Source organism: Chenopodium quinoa, unplaced genomic scaffold, assembly GCF_001683475.1.
Source record: "Chenopodium quinoa cultivar QQ74 unplaced genomic scaffold, ASM168347v1, whole genome shotgun sequence".
NCBI lineage: Eukaryota > Viridiplantae > Streptophyta > Magnoliopsida > Caryophyllales > Amaranthaceae > Chenopodium > Chenopodium quinoa.
This window is the reverse complement of record NW_018744874.1, coordinates 1,451,510-1,472,865: the sequence shown is the minus strand read 5'-3', so window position 1 is coordinate 1,472,865 and position 21,356 is coordinate 1,451,510. Positions and strand designations below refer to the sequence as shown.

General features: G+C 39.1%; 2 protein-coding genes and 1 long non-coding RNA gene across 3 annotated transcripts; 1 reads left to right on the top strand and 2 right to left on the bottom strand.

Moving 5' to 3' along the window:
- Positions 1-656: 656 nt before the first annotated feature.
- Positions 657-3,952, bottom strand: LOC110705069 (peroxisome biogenesis protein 19-1-like). The gene is made up of 5 exons (XM_021882901.1): positions 3,754-3,952; positions 3,599-3,644; positions 3,212-3,506; positions 1,103-1,419; positions 657-853 (listed from the first exon to the last, which is right to left on the bottom strand). Exons 1-5 carry the CDS (start codon positions 3,791-3,793, stop codon positions 808-810), a joined length of 744 nt encoding a protein of 247 aa, XP_021738593.1. The 5' UTR covers positions 3,794-3,952; the 3' UTR covers positions 657-807.
- A 1,194-nt stretch (positions 3,953-5,146) lies between these two features.
- Positions 5,147-12,836, bottom strand: LOC110705067 (SWI/SNF complex subunit SWI3D-like). The gene is made up of 7 exons (XM_021882900.1): positions 12,246-12,836; positions 9,793-10,328; positions 8,400-9,080; positions 7,843-8,009; positions 6,690-7,750; positions 6,227-6,426; positions 5,147-6,045 (listed from the first exon to the last, which is right to left on the bottom strand). The coding sequence occupies exons 1-7, from the start codon at positions 12,730-12,732 to the stop codon at positions 5,668-5,670; spliced, it is 3,510 nt and encodes a 1,169-aa protein (XP_021738592.1). The 5' UTR covers positions 12,733-12,836; the 3' UTR covers positions 5,147-5,667.
- A 2,912-nt stretch (positions 12,837-15,748) lies between these two features.
- Positions 15,749-16,479, top strand: LOC110704910. The gene is made up of 2 exons (XR_002508020.1): positions 15,749-15,793; positions 16,280-16,479. It is a non-coding gene; the product is annotated as an uncharacterized LOC110704910 (long non-coding RNA).
- Positions 16,480-21,356: the final 4,877 nt, after the last annotated feature.

Sequence of the window (21,356 nt, the reverse complement as noted above, 5' to 3'; positions counted from 1 at the left end):
CAAAGTGCATTACAGTACCCCTGATCTTTACCGAAGCTTCATTACTCCAACTCCATATAACAACTCTCAGCAGGAAGCTAAGGCGTATAGTTTGACAATCTAATGCCTTCTAGGATATACTTCACATATACAAGGTACATCAAAGTGCAAACAATACTCCTAATCTTCACGGTGTTATAGCTCTCAGCAAGAAGCTAATGCATATAGTTTGCCATGTTCATACAAATGTAAGACATGTTACAAGAATTTAATCATTTGATGTGATGAAACTATATGCATTCACCCAATGTGTTTGTCTTATTGTCAACCTTCAACCTAAGGTTAGCAATGACCGTGCTGGCATCAGCATGGCCAATGGCAGCCATGGAATACGCCCATGGGGCATTCCATGAACTCTGCTCGACTGCTCATGATGGAGTAAAGATGTAACACTATGCATTTTCCAGATTGGTTCAACTACAAATTGATTGTGGCAAGCAGGTCTATTTTCAAAATGGGCAATACATGCCGACTTTGACTTCCCTCTTCCTCTCACATAAAACATTACCAATGTAATCCAAGATGCGGGCAAGATCTTGGATTACAGATCCTCAAACACTAAAGCAAACAGAATTACAACTTTGGAGTGCATGCATGAAGTTTATTAGTGTTTCTAATTAGTCAAAAGAATCAGGATATGAAAATTTTCTGTCAAATAATAGGAAACTTAGTTACAGAATAAATGTTTCAGGCACAACACTGTCAATAAACATTTGGAAGAAAATAACTGAAATACAAAACAAAAAGCAATTGTGTATGATCTCACATTCACATAATACTGCAATTTTGTTGAGCTTCCAGCATTTCTGGTGATCTGCACACAATGAAGTATAGTCAGTCTCCTTTTTATTTAGTCAAGGTCATATATGCTTTCTGAAATTTAGAGGTCTACATCTAATGCTAACTTTCAAGCCATAGGAATGACACTATCAACAATTTTGGAAGAAAGCCTCAGAAATGCAAACCAAGTATTCTGTGACAAAACTATCACGTAATTGTCATGCTTAAATGGGATGAAATAATGGATATAGGGATCAAAAGAAGCAAAAAAAAGTGTACTTACAGTTGGCCAAGAGTAGATAGATCAAAGTCGGGAGCAAGCTCATGCACAATATCATTTGGTGGGTGGCCACATTCTTGCATTTTCTGCATTAGCTCCACAATTTTGGTGAAGTTACCAGGTTCGCTGTCATACACTCCATTCAGCTCCTGTATAAGCTTGTACTGGTGAGAGTAACGATTATAATCTTCTTCACTCAAAGTAGATTTATGCTCCTCCAACCATGTTGGATATCTTTCTCCAATTTCCCTCATGGGCTCGTACAGGATATCCTTGGACAAGAGCTGCTGCATCATTGTCTCCACAATGGACTCCATATCCTAAGAAAAACCAAATCATCATAACAGGGAGTAAAAAAAAATTCCATATGAGTTAAAAGTAAAAAAACAATAATACTCCAGTAAATCAATCCTTTTCAAAATAGGTATGTTGAAGCTATATTTCTTTTCATGCTACGTAGTATAACATAAAGGAAAGTATAAGAATATATAACATGAGAAAAGGGTATCTTAATCCTAAAACACTAATATGGACAAGACAGTCCTTCAGAATACAGAAAAGAACACAGATGGAAACAGCCAAAGCCGAAATTCTGCCTTTTGCAATCTTTTTTGAAGTTAAATTTCCCAGTTTTGTTATACATTTATTAAGAATAAGAAAGCTAAAGATACTCTAAAAAAAAAGATCTCTAACCAATAATGAGATTAATATACTTAAGCATACATGAACTATGCCTAACAAGAGTGAACATAAGAATCTTCAGTTCACCTTCATAGCATAAACCCCTACTCGCTGTCAATAAATTATCTTGTGGTTCACAGTTATGAGGATATTTGACCACACGTACTTTCCTTTTAGGATGAAGAAAGTTGAGAGAAGAATAAATAGCTTCCCATTGGGCTGTTCCCATACAAAATCATGAAATTCACTTTAATAACATCATGTTTCATATATTGTATACAGATGAGAAAGGTGATTCTCACACTCTAAAGCCTCCCACCTTTCCTAGCAAACAGTGAGTCCAGCAAAGGTCAATGTCATGAAAGCAAAGATGATCTAGAGTAACCCTGCGAGGTTGTGAGAAGCAATGAGGAATTTTTTTTTACACACGCAGTCAAGGCATCTCAATACTTGAACTAAACTGAAACTTCAGAGGATCTTTGCTCAGTGCTCAAACTATGGAATATAGCACCATACATAGCGAAGAATTATTCTTATCTCGATGCATTAAAGATGTCTTAAAAATGCATCACCAGTACAACTTATACAAGTACTTCATATGTAATCTGGTGGAGTGGGAAAATAAATTTTACAGACAAGGTTCACCATATATTGCTAGTGATCTATTTCCATGGTTTCGATAAAACTTATACTCAAATTTCTCCTTAAAGGTTCCGACAAGGTTTTTCCTTTCCTCCCTGGGTTGGATCCAGTAGATATAATAATGTTTTTTTTTCATTGCTTTATTCTTCTATCTCTCTCCTTCCTTGAACCATTATAGTACCCACTATCTCTCACCCCATATGAACAACAATCAACAAAAGCTACCACTTTTAGATTCACTTATACTCCACAAAGCCCCACTCTCCGTCTGCCCAAGGGAGACGAATTTTCTTGTGGGATGGAGGAAAGAATATATAGATCTCTAAATTATCAGAAAGGTTTCCCAACATACATACAATACATCAACTTGGTTATGGTTTTTGAGTAGTCCAAGCTTTTTATACAACAACTAAAGTTGGATAAACAGGTAACCAAAGTATCTCCAAACTGTCAGAGATTCTTAGATATAAACTAGGGAAGAATTCAGCAATGATTGGCTCAAAGCTACAAAGTACAAACTATTATATGAACAACGAAGATTCAACTACATCGGATTAGTAACATCTAAAATTGTTACCAAACACTTAACAGCAACAAACATCAGTATCCTTCACTTCAACAACATTATGATAATGACACCCACTCTAACCCCCATAATCCTCACTCAACATACCAAATTACCTCAAACAAAAAGCACTTAATACAATATTAAACACAAACTAAATACAGAAATCTCATAATTATTTGTTCAAGCAAAAAACCCATAAAAACAAATTTAAAATATTATACCTGAGAACCAGCCATCTCCTCAAATTGCTTAACCCATTCCTCCATCATTGCATCCTTACCCAAATCATCACCCGCTTTCGGTGCCCCGGAAATTGATTCCATATTCTTAACTGCCTCCCTTGTCTGCTGTCTAAGCTTATCAAGAGTCTCATTAACATAAGATTCCTTAGGATTAGGATTATTAACCTTTTGTTTGCCCTTTTTTTTGGATTTCAAATCAGGCAACCCTAACCCTAACCCTTGTACATTTATTGGCAAAGACAATTTCTCTTCTTTTTCCTCTTTCTCCTCATTTCTGCCAAAAACCCACCCCAGAATTCAACTCAAATTATCAAAAATTGCCATCAATTTACGTAAAATTGAAAAGGGTAAAATTATGAGAATTACCTTTGAGATGAAGTAACATTAAGGCTCTGAAAATCATCCAAAGCACCTGAAAAACAAAAAAAAAAATCAGCAAAAATTCAGATTAATTGAAATTTGATAATCTGAAAATTGATTCAATTATTGAGGATTGAAAGAGTAAAAAAGAGATTACTGACTGTCTAAAAGCTCGTCCAAATCATCAGTGTTTGACGCCATTGAAAGAACAAAAGATTTCTCTTTAATGGCAGAAAATCACCCAAAATTTTCGACGGTGTTTTATTGCTTTGAAAGAGGAGGAGTCGTGAAGAGATGAAGACTATTGGGGTGACTGAACTACGATATGGTTGAACAGTGTGTAGTGGGTCAAGATCTACAATATTCAAAGACTTGGCCTCCCTCGGGTCTACATTTTTTGACAATGGCTGCAACCGCGGTCCGAGTTCACATTAATTTTGTTTAACCCGTATTTAATTTGGGTCTGTTTGGGAAAAAGTTGAAAGTTGAAGCTGATTGAGTTAGCTGATTTTGACTAGCTGATTTTATTAACTGATTTGACTAACTTATTGTATTAACTGATTGTATAAAAGTGTTTGGTAAATAGCTGATAGGTTAAAGGTGATTGAGTTTGTGAAATAACTAATAAGCTAATTGTGGGGTAGGTAGTTTAGATAGGATTTTAAATTAAATGAGGTTATAAGTGTCATTTCACAATAATTAATGAATAAGCTAATTGAAAAAGCTTCTGAAATGAGCTTTTTCAAAAAAAGCTTATTTAGTGGAATAAGCTCTTTCAATAAGCTTACTACCAAACACTTGTATTAGCTTGTTTGACTAGTCAATCAGCTAAAGTTAATCAAATAAGCTAATATACCCACAATAAGCTTACTACCAAACAAGGCCTTGATCTTTTTTTTTTTATAGTATTTTTTAATTTTCTAATTTCATTTAACCGTCTAATTTGACTAAATACTGACATTTTATACTACCTCCGTTACAGGTTATATGCAACGAGTAGACATTTTTTCTCTCTTCTCTATATGTACTACATAATGAATAGTTAAATTCCTAATAATCTCTTCTCTATATATATAATCTCTCTTAGCTTTTTAGTACGAAGTTAAAGACATTTATCAATTTTTTTTATAAAAAAAAAAAAAAAAAACCCATAAAGTATAATCAGAACTTTTTTTTTCTTTTACGATATGATTAGATCTAGTCACCATTTTATAATATTTTCATTTTTGGGTTTTTGAATGTACACCCGGGAAAACAAAAGGCTTTATAAAATTATAGCTAATACGTGTAGATTCAAGTTGTATCTTTAACGTAGGATTAGAATAATGTGACAATTAGTTTCAACTTGAGACAATAACCTTAATACTTTTACTCATTGATTTGAATTTTTTTTTTTCGGCATACCTACAACAAAAGCATTTTGGACAAATGACTATCAAATCGGATCTATTCTGGACTTATTTTTAGTAATTCAATTTGAGGTCAAGGTTAACTACACAAAAAGCCTTAGTGGTAGCAAAAACAGATTTTTGAGGGCTAGACTGCCGGACAAAATGAACAAAAGATCTCTTTTCAATGTAGTAATTGAATTTAATACTACACAAGTTATTAGCTACTCCGTAGTTAGTTTTGCTTCATGTCGCTTGAAGTAGTAATATGGTTTACATTATTTTCTCCAATTTGGAGGGTACAACTCAAGGATCTACCAAAAAAAAATGAACCGATTATGCTTAAACTTAAGTACTTAACTACTCGGTAATGAAAGCTAATTATCTAATATTTTTTCCCTTGCAAAAACACTACCTTCAACACTAGTCGAAAGGAAAATCTTGATGGCATTCCATGTCATCTCCGCATCTAGGGCCAATTCTTGTGATGCGGAAAGAATCCTCCATTCCATTGACAATTACAACACGGATAGGAGGTTGACCCATGAAGACATAAATGTGGGCTTCATATTATACAAACTAAAAAATTCTAGGCTGTTACGAGAGCTTGAGGAGGGAGGGAGGGTCTAAGGTACATTACACTGTTCACCAAATGCATGAGAGCATCGTTCTAGGGAAATTCATGATTTAGCTTGTCTCAACTGCAGAAGTATTTTCCATGGCTGAAGGCTGCGTTGAACTTCCTCCTACCACCTCAGCTGGGGCAGGCATGTTTGTAGTTGGAGGCGCTGACATCACAACAGGCCTTGACATGGGAGGCCTTTGAGCACCCAAGCCCATCGATGGCCTCAACATTGAATTTATAAAGCCTGGAGGCATCCGATTCATTGGGTATGATGATGGCAACATCCTAGATGAAGAAGATTGTATTCCAAGTCGACTTGCAATGATTTGAGCTCGTTCATTAAAAAGTTTCTGCCTTGATCGCTCTAGCTGCTCCCTAACTCTCATAATACCGTGCTCCATTTCAGTGAAGTAACTCAACTTAATCTCCAACTTCCGCAGCTGCATTTACAAGAAATTTGCATGATAAACTAAGCAGACGAAGTAACTTTGACTTCTTCATGATAAAAAAGATTAAAATTTTGGCTTTGCCTAGTATAGTTTCTTCACTTTCAATTCTTTTGTTTTGTGTGTGTGTGTGTGTGTGTGTGTGTGTGTGTGTGTGTTGCAAGGGTTGATTTACCTGCTTCTCAATCAGTATAGTTGATAGCTGCCTGATTTCATCTTCTTCTTGATTGACAAGAAGTTTAGCCTTCACAGCAGCAGCAGAGAGTGTAGCCAGGGCAGCACGCTTCAACTTAGCTACATTGTCATCTTCCTTTTTCCGTGTTGTTTTTATAAATATAGGATCCCTGCTTTTATCAACTTCCATTTTATCCTCTCCTACAGAGAAGAATTTGCCTTGTCAATTACAAAAGGTCAGGCAGACAATAATCATTAACACCAAAGAGTTTGGAAGATGAATAATGATGACTGGGAAATAAGCTCTCCATGCTATTCTCCATCCATCAAATGATGGTCAACAGACTCAACACACATTCACCAAATCCTCATGGAGTCAAGTATCATCAAGAGTACGCCATTTTAGTGACCCTTTTAAGATTCCGCAATACAAAATTATATGCAAGAATTACAAGCAAATATACCTGCCTCTGACGCAATTTCTATCAATGGAACTGCACCTGCTACCTCCTGTTGCTCTGCCTTGTCAGAAACAACAGAATTGGGCTCCATATCTGAATCCTTTGGGACATCCGTGCATCTAACATTTTCTTCTGTACTCTTCGAGATCTCTGATTCACATTTTGATCCAGGCGGAGGCATAACTTTAGATGCAGAAGTAGCTTGGTCCACTGGAGCCATGAGAGATTGCTCATTCTGCAGGCTGCGATTTTGTGGCTCGTTCAAAGACTTTGTTTCACCCTGCTCAACGTTAGTAACTTCATCATGCTTTTCTTCTACTATCCCCTTCTCTTCATCAGGCTTCTCAGTGATTTGGGACTTCTCTTCAACAGACTCGTTTACTTGGGGCTTCTCTTCATCAGGTTTTTCCGTGACTTCAGACTTCTCTTCATCGGACTTTTCCGTGACTTGGGACTTCTCTTCATCGGATTTTTCGGTGACTTGGGATTTCTCTTCAACAGGTTTTTCCATGTTTTGGGACTTCTTTTCATCAGATTTTTCCATGACTTGAGACTTCTCTTCATCAGGCTTTTCCATGACTTGGGGTTTTTCAGCAGACTTTTCATTGACTAGGGACTTCTCTTCATTAGGTTTTTCCACGAGTTGGGACTTTCCCTCAGGCTGGGACTTTTCATCAGGTTTTCCCACTGATTTGGACTTTTCATTGGACTTTTCAGCTACTTGGGGCATCTCTTCATCAGACTTTTCAGCGACTTGGGGCATCTCTTCGTCAGCCTTCTCAGCTGCTTGAGGCATCTCTTCATCAGGCTTTTCAGTGACTTGGGGCGTCCCTTCAGCAGGCTTCTCCGTGGATTGGGAGCTTCCTGAACATGTATCTTGCTCTCCAGGAGGCAATTGAGGGTCATCACTTGTATTAGCATCCTTCTTGTGATTTTGACCATCTGTAGAATGACTTTCATCCAATAATGGAGTGGACTTCTCCTTGGCATGGATAACTTTGTCATTTTTAGACTCCTCTTCAACCATATCTGAAGCATTCTGATCAACTTTATCAGTAGCTGTGCTGCAAAAGATAAAATCCAACTGACAAATGAACACAATAACAAAAGACTTGTACTATGGTTTTATATTCAAGCAACTTGCAGCAGAACATACCTCTCAGAAACAATATGTTCTTTTTTATCATCTGGTGGATCTTCCAGAATAAAGCAGTGCCTTGCAGCCAGTTGCGACCCAGGAGAACTTTGAGAGAGCGTCTTTAGTGAGATACAGGAGGATGCAGCAGCAAGATCAGGTTCCACTAATTGGGATAGGAATGCAGCCTGAGAAATGGATATATCAAGACCATGATAGAGTCAACATCATCAACAAATTGCAAAACAAACAAACAAAAAATCCAGGGACTTATGGGCTGCAGGCCAATTTCTCAAGATATGTTGTCAAAGCATAACATCAACCCTAGCTTGTATGCCCCAATTTTTCAACTATTTGACTTCTAAGTACCCTATACAGTATCTATTCCTATCATCCATCCCCTTTGTCCAGTTCCTGAAAAGGCAAGTCAAAGTTTCAAAAGACTGCACATGCCCATACAGATTTATGTTTGAAACCACGGATCAGATGTGAAATCCAAAGGTTAAATTGCTCTGCTAGCTTTTAAGAAACTTTCTGAAGAAAACTAATAATTGACACATTCACATAGTTCATCTTACCAATGCCATCACAGAATTACCCGCTTCAGCAAAAGAAAGTTCATCATCTGGAGTAAGTGGGCAACCAGCTACATGAAATGCCTCCTTTAATGCCTTGATTATTAAGTCGTCACCTTTACCCTGAACTATCTTTTCACTGAGACCATCCTCTAAATTTGAAATTTCTTTTTGGGTAGACACAGATTGAGCAGCAACACTATCAGTTTTATTATCTGATGGCTCTGCATTATCTTCAATAGGTTTGCTTGATGATGGTTCAGATTTATCTTTACCACTTTCACTCTCTGCCGGTCCACCTTTATCTTTACCAGCGTCACCTTCTAAGGGTTCTGGATTATTCTTTGGGACAGGTAGTTCATTACTGGTTGAGGCTGGTTCTCCATTCTCCAGAGCAAGAATTTTTGTATCATCACAATCAAGAAAAGTATCCTCTATAGGCATTTGAAGAAAATGCAATATGCACTGAGCTTTAGTTTTTGTGGCAACATGCTCAGCTATCTCATTCCAGTTTTCTTTGAAAAGTTCCAATGCTTCTAACAGGAGAAGTGTCTCCTGATCAGTCCACTTCCCACCAGTTGATCCCGAAGCCTCAGCAGGCTCCATCAGAATAAAGTCAGAGGGGCACATGCCAGAGCCAAATTTTCCATTGTTATAGCACTCACTGCATAAATCAAAATCTGCCTGTGCGCAGAAATATTGTCAGCCATTTAGCATCCAGAAAATAACAAAAAGAAAGCCACTAAGATTACACTCAAGAAGTTAAGAGCAATATAGAAGTGCAAATACAATTGCAAACATGAACTAGTAGCTCAGGACATTTCCAAATTTCTGGCCCTCGGGCAGTCATGCCTCAACCCACCCCCCACCCCCACCCCCAAATCTCCTCCTCTTTCCCTTTACAAGATAAAGGAACCCCTAGCCTTACTTCAAGAATGTAAACCACAATCCAGGTTAAACAGATGTCAGAATCCATGACATACATCCCACTAAGTATTGCTGGCTCAAAAAAAAAAGAGAGAGAGAGAGAGACCATATTTGTGCAAGTCAGTTACCTCCTCCCCTTCCCCTCCCCACCCCCCCCCCCCCTCTTTCTCGCTCCCCAAGAAACTAATTTAGTAATTCAATTAAAAACCTATTTAGTTTTTAATTAAAAACTTAAATACTACCTCTGTTTCATATTTTTTGCAACATTTGCCAAAATTTGATGCTTCATATTATTTGCAACAAATGTTTTCTTTCCTATTTAAGTTGTCATTTCTCTCTATCTTTTTCTTCTAACACTCACTTACAAATTTAGCCTAACATCTAAAGTTGCAAAAAAAACAAAACAAAGGTAATATAAAATAACACACACACACACACATAAAGAACAATCAAATCAAAGAAAATCTACCTGCTTCTGGCAATGGTATCGCTTGCGAGAACAGTCAGCAGAACAAGAGTTGCAATGATACTCAACTGCAGGCCCCTCTTGTTTTACCAACTCTTCAGCAATAGACTCGGGAAATAGGCCAGATGGCACTGCTGCTGCTGCTGACATGTTGGCTCTTGGGACTAACTGTGAAGAGGATTGCTCAAGTTCAAACTGATATAACTTTTCAATTATTGAATCTGTTTTATCTTCCTTATCAGCATCTGTATTTGGATCGGCATCAACATTATGGTCATTCTGAGGAAAAGGATGATAGTTAATCAAACCCCAATGATCTAGAAACTCCATAATTTCTTGCCTTGCATCTAAATCCCCAACAGATAGCTCTGACAGGTCTTTTAATTCAATGTTTGTGCTAGGATTGGCATGAAACCTCTTCATGATCCAATTCCGTATCTCCTTGTAGATGTCTGGAGTTCGATTTTCCAACTTCTCATTAAAGAAAGAACACAGTGTTTGCTTCTCAATTGAATGAATATTTGTCCAGGAAAACCAACCTTAATATAAAAATAAAACTGTATTAATAAAAGAATATTCTAATACATAGTAGCTCACATTAATTGATTACAAAGTTTGCAAAAGCAATCATATGGGAAAAAACAAAGACAAAAGCAGAGTAAAAGAGGAACGGTTTCAACCAAGACACAAAAGATGCTTCTGTCACGTATCAAATTCCATGCCTCAGATCGCAGTCATCAAGTTACATGCAGTAGCAAAAAAAACTGGCAAATACACTTGTACTTGTACAAAAAGCAAGTATATTTACAGACTAGAGCTTATATGTACATTCATAAGATACTTTACAGGCAACATCATAATACATTTTATCCCAATGTGCAAAGTATAGAGTATACTTATTATCTACCTTTATCACCAAAAATAAAAAGTATATATAATACTCCATACCGCCCCCATGTATGTAAGAGTTTGATGTCATGATATGGATAGACAAGTAAGAAAGAGAGGAGGCTGAGTTACAAAAAGCCTTTCACTAGATGCTTAGTCCTTTCAAAATTAAGTGCATCATTCATATCTACAATTGGTATAAAATTTAAATTAAACCCATAATTTACTTCCACTTTCACACACGTGTAACACATCATTTTAATAAATGCTCTATCAACTCTATTTGTCCAATTCAACGGAAACAAGTTCGAATTTTGTAGCAGCCTAAAAGGCAACAAAAAAGACAAAATTGCATCCTTAGCTCATACAACAAGCTAAAAGCTCCACATCACCACCGAAACCATATTTATATAACCTAGATGCTACAAAGACGAAGATGATCCCTAAATATCACATTTCTAGTTCAGCTCATCCCCTTTACACAAAACTCTTGATATAAATACCTAAATCAGGGCAGTACAGATGATCAACAAAAATAAATGAAAATTCATAAAGCAATTAACCAGCTATAACAATATAAGATGAGTACCAAAACGGAAATCACTAACAATCTATAAGTTCACATATTTCGTTTAAGATTGTAAAATCTCACATCATTTATTCCAAAAAGGCCAAAACTAAGCACAACAAGAAGTATAAATTAAAAGTAAATGTGAATCCGAAAAGACAGCAAACCAGCAGAAATGGAAACAACATGAACAACACAAACGTAATTAATAACACAAACATAATCCCTAAAATCTTTCATAGTTAGCAACATTTATGATTTCCCACTGTTGTTATTCAGCATAACAAAATCATAAAGGCGATGAAATAAGAGTGAAAATCTGTAAAGCAACAAAACAAAACAAGCACCAACATCCATATCACTAACACAAACATAATCATAAAATTCACACTTCTCGTTCAATTTCACTACTTTTCACAGCATTTTTACTCCAAAAACCCTAAATTCAGCAGAATAACACATATATCATAACATGGTGTAAAAACGAGTGAAATTCGACTATCCAGCAGCAACAAAAACAACATGAACACCAAAGTCGCAATCACTAACACAAACATGATCCCTACAATTCACCATTCTCGTTCCATTTAGCTACATTCTTACTCCAAAAACCCAAAATTCGGAAAAATAACAAATAATTCATAAAAATGTTGTAAAGCAACAAAAACAACACAAACACAAAAACCGCAATCACTAACACAAACATAATCCCTAAAATTCACAATTCTCATTCAATTTTGCTACATTCTCTCCGAACACCCTAAATTCAGCAGAATAACACATAAATCATAAATGATGTAAAAACGAATGAAATTCAATTAAACACCAGCAATAAAACAACATGAACAACCTAATCACAATCACCAACGCAAACATGATCCCTAAAAATACACAATTCTCGTTCCATTTCGCTAAATTCTTACTCCAAAACCCTAAAATTCAGCAGAATAACACATAATAATTCATAAAATATTGTAAAAAGGAAAGAAATTCAACTAACCAGCAGCAACAGGAACAACATGAACACTCGAATCACGCATTCGAATCTCATCAAACTCAGCATCAATCATAGCCTGAAGCTTCTCACATTCTTCCTTAGCCAATTTCGCTTCTTCACCTCCCTCAGCAACCGCCGAATCATTCACGGCAGCCATAGAAGTCTCATCTTTCATAGCATTAAGAGCAGAAAAGATGGCGGCATTGTTATCGGACAACTGCCGAGCTCTGGTTAACGGACCGTTGTGGATCGGAGGAAGGAGAGAGAAGAATCCGCCGGAAGCGGCGGCTGCTGCGGCGGCGGCTTTCTCACGAGCGTGGCGCTTCGGAGGCGCCGATGATGAAGTGTTGGTGGATTTACGCTTTTGGTTTCGGCGGCGAGGAGCTGGTGGTTCGGTCGCCGGAGAATCGCCGGATTTAGCGGACGATGCGGCGGGAATTGCCGGCGCCGGTGACGGAGATCCGGCTTCTTGGCGTGGTTTGTCTTCCATTTTGGTGAGTCTCTTTTTTCTCTCCCCCTGGTTTGTTCAAGGGTTTTGTTGGGGGAGGGAGTGTGACTGTGAGTATGAGAGTGTAGTTTTGAAGTTCTTCTTTGGGAGTATGGTTTAACAAATTGTGATTAATGTAGAAAATAAAATTAAAATTTTATTTTTTAAAAAAAAACAAAAAAACAAAAAACAAACAAACTCTTTATAAAATCATGGTAGATGTCTAGAAGTCTAACATGTATTCTCAAATCTCAAATTTGTACTCAATGCAGTGTTATTTCGTTTAAGCTGCATTGTGAAGGATTTTTATTTGATTGACCTGAGAAAGTTTGTATTAACAATGGGTGTTTTGGAAACTTGGATTATCTCTGTGTCGAACCAAAGGCTTCAACCCTAAATTGTCTTAGCATTGAATGTTATAATTTATATTTCACTTAGAAGTTACTCTTTATTTTGAGATATGGTGAATGATTCTTCGTGTTTTAACTATACAACTCTATTTTACAGAGTACTATTCGAATGCCATGCAACTACTATATCATCCTTATAAAGACTTTGAAATCAAATTCGCAGTTCAACAATTGTTTACACCGCAATCAACTGATCATAATACCCATTTATTCGTATCATACCCTTTCAGTTTATTTGCCCTAAGAAAAGGCAAAATGCAATGAAAATATTTTTGGTGTTTAGAGAGCCACAAAGGGCGAGGGTGAGAATCGATCCCAGGATCTCCTGGAATCGGGAGGGAAGCTCTAACCACTTGAGCTATACCTCACTCTCGCAATGAAAGTATTGTGTGTATGTGGGAGTAATATATATTCTCATCTAGAAATATATTGTATGAAGATAACTCAAAAGGTAAACAAATTTAGGGGATAGATTGAGTATAAGGGCATTCAACCATTTTGGTATATTAAGATATATATGACCGTGATACTCTACCCTACTTTCTTATCAAATTGCATTTTATCGAGCATGTAATGATTACTTTTTTAAAATCTCTTTTTTGCGACTTTTATTCCATACATTGTAAATCACTAAATCTATATGCTGGTATTTTATTATTTCCTCTCCCTTTGTTTCAAACAATTCTTCACTAATTAAAGGGAAAGATGTGTAGCAACTACTGAGTAATAGATAGGAAAAATACTATCATATACAAGTTTGAAGGAAAAACATCCAAGGAAAGACCAATTGTTGTCCTTCTTTGAAAAATCAATGGGAATTCAACCCCGGCAAAATAATATAAACAAAGTATGTTTCCCCCGGGCTCCCAATATATTATTTCCTTTGCCATCAAATAATTGTATTGTATGCTATATTGGTTTGTCAACAAATGAATGTTGTATTAACTTAGCTTAAACAGTAGTTCACCTTATTATTTACTTATCTTATATTATTTCCTTTGCCATCAAATAATTGTCTTGTTGTTTAGAATAAATCACAAAGATAAGTTTAGATATACTTTATCGTTTTATATGCGGTTATTTATTATTTTAATATATTCAATTTTGTTACTCCACTTGGTACATTTTTTCTTTATTGATTAGCATACATATGAGGTCAAAGTTGAGTAAAATTAGATAATCAGATTAGATTAGAAAAAGTAAATTCATAAATATCAAATCACATAAGTAAAAATAAAGTAAATTAAACATGACACAAGTGTGCTCCGCCAATGTATGTAAAATAGACTCTAAAATTTTATGAGTTTAGTTTTGAAATAAAAGCTAAAATGTTATAGCATCCACAATGATCGAATCACAACTATTGTAACTTTGTTTGCTATGTCAAATCTTTAAATTACAATGTTTTCAAGCCATAGCCTCTCTTACTTAAAACTAACTACATCTTGATCAGTTTTATTGCAACTCTCAATACAAGTTTTTTTTTTTTTTTTTGACAAAAGAGCTATCAAAGAAAAAAAAAAAAAACAACAACATAAATAAACAAACTGCAACTGAAAAAACAACAACTGCCGACGCCGAGCGCAACCAGCTAACTAGTGAGCCTGAGAAACCCAGGATAGAGGAACCTTACGAAGTTGACACACCAAAAACGACTCAACAGTCACCCGCAATTCTAGAGTGAGCCACCAAACCGAAATGTTTACTGGACCTGAATTCGAAAGCAAAGAAATTAAAGAAGGGCTGCATAATCTGAATGAATTCGAACCTTCAAGAATCCTTCGTGAACCGCTGCCTGAAGTCCCCATAAACAAGCGTGTAGCTCAGACTGTAAAGCCAACCCAGACAAAAAAGCCCTACTACCTTCACCTAGAACCTCCGGAGAATAAAGGTCACAAATGACCTATCCTGCCCTAGCCCTACTAGTGGAGCAATCCCAAGCTCCATCGACGATCAAACAAATTGTGGGGCATATGTCAGGTAGTCCCCTCAAACACAACCATGGATCACCTGAATGCACAAGCAAACTAAGCATGTATGATCCCAATACGGTGGTCTTTCAATCCTGGGACTGGACACAACGATTGAACCAATCCTAAGCCAAACCTTCAATTTTCCTGGGCGATCGAACTGCCTGTCTGAACCTTAACTGGTTCCGGGAAAGCCAAATGGCCCAAAAGAGAGCAAATAACACTAGTAGAAAAATACAAAAAGGCAACCCCCAATGGGCAGGGATTTAGACCAAGAACAATGGCACCGGTTCAGCTCAAACCGGTGCCAAAAATATAAAGGCTACCGGTTTGAACCGGTGCCACTGAACCGTTGCTCCAAAAAAAAAACGGCCTTTCCTTTATATATATACACCCTAATATAACCTAACCTACCTCCTTCTCTCTCCTCATTCTCTCTCCTCGGCGCTTCTCCTTCTCTCTCCTCTAATCTCGATCCGCTTCACCTTCTTTCTCCTCTGATATAGATCGCGCGGCGCCGACGTTCCTCTCCTCCCCTCCTTCTCTCTCCGACCTCTCTTCTTTGTCCTCTCTCCCTTCTCTGTCCTCTCTGTCCTCTTCTGTCTCGATCTCCGACCTCTCTTCTGTCTTCTGCCCACCACCGCCGCCGCCACCAAGTCCACTTATTTTCTGGTCAAATTTGAGGTTAGTGCATGTTTCTGGGTTTAATTGGTAAGGGTTTCTGGGTTTAATTATTTATGTTATATACCTTAATTTTTTTGGGTTTGATTGTTGTAATATTGTTCAAAATTGATTGGTGTAATTATAATTCATTGCCTTAATTTTTTTGGGTTTGATTGTTGTAAATTTGCACTTAATTGATTTTTCGAAATTTCTGGGATTAATTGATTTTCGAAAGTTTTGGGGTTAATTGTTTTTCTTGGTTAATTGATTTTCGAAAGTTTCTGGATTAATTGATTTTTGAAAGTTTTGGGGTTAATTGATTTTCGAAAGTTTTGGGGTTAATTGATTTTCGAAAGTTTTGGGGTTAATTCAATGTTTGTGCGGTTTTCTGGGTTTTCTATATTGATTTTCTCTTTCTCTTGCATGCATGAGTTTTCTGGGTTATTGTATCTTGTTTTTTTTTTTTTTTTTTGAGTTTTAATAATTTCTGGGTTATTATTGATGCAGGTGTTAATTCATGCAACAATTCAAGGATTCAAGACTTTTTTTTGGAATATTGTTTTGATGTTGTAATTTTTTTTTTTATTGTTTTACAATTTCAATTTCTGAGTTGAATTTCATTATAATTCATTGTAACTTTTTAATTTTTTTTTTGTATTGTACAATAACAATTTACTTGAATATAATGTGATTTACAATTGTTTTGATGTTGAATATAACAATTTTGATCAAGACTCCGTATTTTACCATTTTGTTTGGTTCGTATTTCTGATGTTTGTTAACTTGTTTGTATATTATTTTTATTATTATTGCAAGAAAAAAAGTTAAAAAAAAAAAAAAAAAAACCAAAAAGGCACCGGTTAACCGGTGCCTTAAAGAGCTTCCACTAAAAAATAATATTTCGCGGAACTATTTAAGGCACCGGTTAACCGGTGCCAAAACCTGTTTATGGCACCGGTTTTGGACCGGTGCCAAAAAGGGGGGTATTTGGCACCCCCCACATAGGCACGGGTTCAAACCGGTGCCTTAGGCCGGGTTTGAACCGGTGCCAAATGCGTTTTTTCACGTAGTGTAAAGCCATAATACCCTTCCAAAATTTGTGAGAACAGAATCGAGAAACGGTGTCAACCAGGCAATCCCCGAACGGCTAGAACTGCCAAAGATCCCAACAACCCCCAATGTTGTCAACCGCCATAAAGATCTTATAGCAGGGTAGTCTCTAAAGGTGTGCGACACCTCCTCCCACTCTTGATGGCAAAAAGCACATATCGGGTCAACCGGACATCAGGTCCTGCCAAGTGTCCCTCAGTTGGAACTGTCAGGGCTTGCCACGTGGCACCGCTTATTCGTCCACCTTGGACCTATTATGTCATGACACGTGGCATACTCCATGCCTAATGGAGAAACCGGCCACCCAGGCCCAACTTCCGAGGGAAGCCCAATCAGCCCAAGGTTAACCTAAACCTAGGATTGGCACGCTTCTCAAAGACTATAAATACTTAATTAATCCTCATTAAAGGGGATTAAGCAATTAAACACTCTCACCTAGAGAGACCCAATCACTTTAATTTCCGCATTAATTACTCCTTAATCAAGTACTAACTTGACCGTTGGAGGCGGATCTCCACCACCGGAGTCTCCGTTGTTTTGCAGGTACAGGCGTCCGGTTCCAGTCTCGGAATTGTAACTCTCCCGCAGGACATCAGAAAACCCCGAAACATTTGGCGCCGTCTGTGGGGAGAGTACTTCTGAGATGGCATCCACGTCTTACCGACTCCTGAAGAGAGGCGTCCCCTAGACGACCCTCAAGTTCAGTCGGACCACGATACTGAGAATGAATTTGAAGTTGAAGCTCACACAGCTTCAGACGGGACCCTAAGGGCCCGACGTACCCGTCATACCGAAAGGAGGGAACGGGAACATCTTCATACAGGAAGCGAGCCAGCAGGCGCACCGCCTGTTCGGCAGCAGCCGACTGATGGGTCTGCTCCCATCACAAGGAACGAACTCATGACCTTCATGAGGGACTTCAAGGGAGAAATTCAAGAGTTGATCAACAAGAAGCCGCCTGCTCTGGACAAGGAGCAGTCGGCTAAGAAACCCTCCACTTCACAGAAGAGGAAGCCAGTTCAAGGGCGAGAGGCGACTCCTCATCCTAAATCTAGGAAGCGGGAGCCGACTGCCTTTGATTTCACAAAATACCGTTTTCCTACTCCAGGAAATAGGAAACCTGTTCGTCATATTCAGGCGGACGGGTCGAGGAAAACATACACAGACGCTCGGCTACTGCTAGAGCAGAAGAAGAGTGACCGATTGTCAGAGTCGGCCTCTACTTCAAACTTCCAAGACAGTCTGCGAAATACCTCGATGAGGCATACTCAGTCGTATCATGAGAGTCAGTCAGGCGGCACCTCCCGTCAGTCCGGCTATCATAGCGACCAGGCGGTACCAAACTTACCATTTTGTACCGCAACAACAGTATTTCTTAACAGCCACCTCCGTTTGGTGGACATGCAGCAAAAAACGTCCAACCTATGGACTGGCAGCTACGGTTGCTTAGACTTGGCGAACAGCCGTCGGCCTTCTCCAAGGAAATTACTGAAACCGCTCAGCCGGCCAAAGTGAAAAATGTATTAGTAGGCGCCTATGACGGCACTACTAACCCAGAAGACCATCTGATGGCATTCACCAACCTGATGTACCTTCAAGGGTTGGATGATCCCACTTGGTGCAAGTGTTTTCCCAGCGACTCTCAAAGGAATCGCACAACAATGGTTCGGCAACCTGCCGACTGGTTGTGTAAATAGCTTCAGGACGCTTGCTTACTTATTCACCTCCAACTTCGCCATGAACATCCCTGCGAAGAAGACGACCCTTGACTTAGGAACAATTCAGCAGGGCGAGAAGGAGGGGCTTCGTTCTTACATCAGGCGGTTTAACCTGATGAGAATACAGATTCAAGGGTTACCGGATGAAGTAGCCTATACTGACTTTTTCAGAGGTCTCAAAGACGGGTCGACCGTTCAAATTTGATTTGGTCCACAAGAGGGTGGCGACTCTTCAAGAGGCCTTGATTGAAGCGAAAGCCTATATACAAGCGACTGATCTTTGTAGTACGGTAAAACAGTCAGACGGGAGAAGGTCCGACAAAAGAGAAGGACGACAGAAACAGTCGTCAAACAAAGACGAGAAGAGAAAAGAGGTATGGGCGGCTGATTCCTCTAAACAGCCGGCCTAGAAAAAGAAAAAAGAATTCAAACCATACTCCCCAAAGTATGCGTTTAACAAGGATAGCCAATTTATCCTAAAGGAAATCAAGGGACGAATCTCAATTGAGAAGCCGGTCCCCATGAAGGGTTCTGCAAACTATCGGAACCAAGAAAAAATTCTGTGATTATCATGAAGATGTTGGTCATCACACCAATGATTGCATCAGTCTCATGCGGTATCTGGACCGCTGGCTGAGCAAGGTGATCTTGACACTTATGTCAAGAAATCTACGGGGAACACTTCCTCGAAAAAGCAGTCGGCCAAAAAGAATCAACAGGCCGACAACTCCGATACAGATGATGCAGTCGTCTACACCATTGCAGGCGGCTTCTCAGGAGGCGGCCCCACTATTAGGGGCAACAAAGACAATATCAGGCGGTTAGATGTAAATTCCGTTCACCAAGAACGACCCTCCAAATATTCATTTCCTGAGATTGTCATCACTGAAGAAGATCTAGGAGGGGTAAGAGGGCCGCATGACGACCCTATAGTTATTGAATGTAAAGTGGCCAACCAGAGAGTTGGCCGAATCCTCATAGATACCGGAAGCTCCTCAGATCTCATCAGTAGCAAATGTCTGTCGAAACTAAAATATCAGACTGATTGCATACATCCGGCATCCCACCCTTTAGTAGGGTTTGGAGGAGGAGTCGTCCACCCAGTGGGACGAGTGGATTTACCCATCCGCCTGGGCGAAAAAGGGGAAGGACGACACATGGTAGTCCGGTTCTTGGTAGTAAAAGAACTCTCGGCCTACAACATGATTCTGGGACGACCAACCCTGAATAATTCCAAGGCTGTTATAATCCCATCTCTTATGTTGCTCAAGTTTGAGAGGGATAATGGAACAGTCGGGTCCCTAAGAGGAGATCAGAGGATGGCCCGAGAGTGCTATCTCTCGATGTCAAGCCCACTGTTATGGCCACTGGGTCGAGTGGTGGAAAAATAGACCTTGACAATGTCAAGGAGAGTGCGCCTGTTCAAGAAGCAAGCGGCAAGAAGAGAAAGGCGGCCCAGACGGGGGCCGCAAGAAAAGACAGAAAAATAGCAATCATTGGCAGAGGAGCGGTCGGATGAATTCCGCCCTCAGCCGACTGGTGAGCATACGGACTTGATCTTAGACGACTCACGTCCTGAGCGAACAGTCAAAGTTGGGATGACTGCTCTGAGAGACCTTGGTGACGACTTTCACAAACTATTGAAAGAATACAAGGACATCTTTGCATTCGAAGTCCATGAAATGCCAGGCATTAGTCCTGATCTGGCGGTACATAAACTGGCCGTGGATCCGAAAAAGAAGCCGGTACGGCAGAAGAAGCGGAACCATGGCGAAGAAAGAAGTCAGGCGGCAGCCGCCGAAGTTAAAAAATTACTTGATGCAGGGTTCATTCGGCAATGTTACTTCCCAGACTGGGTTGCAAATGTGGTGCTTGTTAAAAAGCCGAATGGTACCTGGCGAATGTGTGTAGACTACACAGACTTAAACAAGGCGTGCCCCAAAGACAGTTACCCTCTGCCTAAAATTGATAACCTGGTCGACTCAACAGCCGGCCATGCTTTAATGAGCTTTATGGACGCCTACTCTGGTTTCCATCAAATTCCTTTATGGAAGAAAGATCAGGAGAAGACGGCCTTCGTCACTGATCAGGGGTTATACTGTTACACGGTCATGCCGTTTAGTCTTAAGAATGCCCCGGCCACTTTCCAGCGAATGATAAACACTGTGTTCTTTGATCAAATTGGGAGAAATGTCGAGGCATATATTGATGATATGATTGTCAAGTCAAAACTTCAGAAAGATCATCTGTCGGACCTCCGAGAAACTTTCGCCACACTCAGGCGGCACCATGTCATGCTCAATCCCAAGAAATGTGTCTTTGGAGTTGAGTCTGGGAAATTTCTCGGATTCCTTATCAATCAGAGAGGAATAGAGGCGAACCCTGAGAAGGTGCAGGCGGTCATCGACATGCAGTCGCCTCGTACCATCCGAGAGGTTCAGAAGTTAACAGGTTGTCTGGCGGCCTTGGGAAGATTTCTAAGCCGATCAGGCGACAAATGCCTATACTTTTTCCAGGCAATTAAGAAAAAGGCAAGGTTTGAATGGGGGCCGGATGCTGAGGCCGCCTTCCAGAAATTGGAAGTTCACTTGCATTCCTTGCCGAGGCTGGTCAGCCCTTTGCCCAAAGAAGTACTCTACATGTACCTGACCGTCTCTGATCATGCGTTAAGCGCTTTTCTCCTTGCTGAAAGAGACGGCTGTCAGCTCCCGGTCTACTTTGTCAGTCATGTACTGAAAAATGCCGAGTTGAGGTAT

Excerpts from the sequence above, each read along its gene's own strand:
- LOC110705069 (XM_021882901.1), bottom strand. The coding sequence starts at position 3,793 with ATGGCGTCAAACACTGATGATTTGGACGAGCTTTTAGACA. Across the intron at positions 3,645-3,753 it reads TTTGGACGAGCTTTTAGACA|GTGCTTTGGATGATTTTCAG; the intron begins GTCAGTAATCTC and ends TTTGTTTTTCAG. Across the intron at positions 3,507-3,598 it reads AATGTTACTTCATCTCAAAG|AAATGAGGAGAAAGAGGAAA; the intron begins GTAATTCTCATA and ends GGTTTTTGGCAG.
- LOC110705067 (XM_021882900.1), bottom strand. The coding sequence starts at position 12,732 with ATGGAAGACAAACCACGCCAAGAAGCCGGATCTCCGTCACCGGCGCCG. Across the intron at positions 8,010-8,399 it reads GTAATTCTGTGATGGCATTG|GCTGCATTCCTATCCCAATT; the intron begins GTAAGATGAACT and ends TCCATTTCTCAG. Across the intron at positions 7,751-7,842 it reads GAACATATTGTTTCTGAGAG|CACAGCTACTGATAAAGTTG; the intron begins GTATGTTCTGCT and ends TATCTTTTGCAG.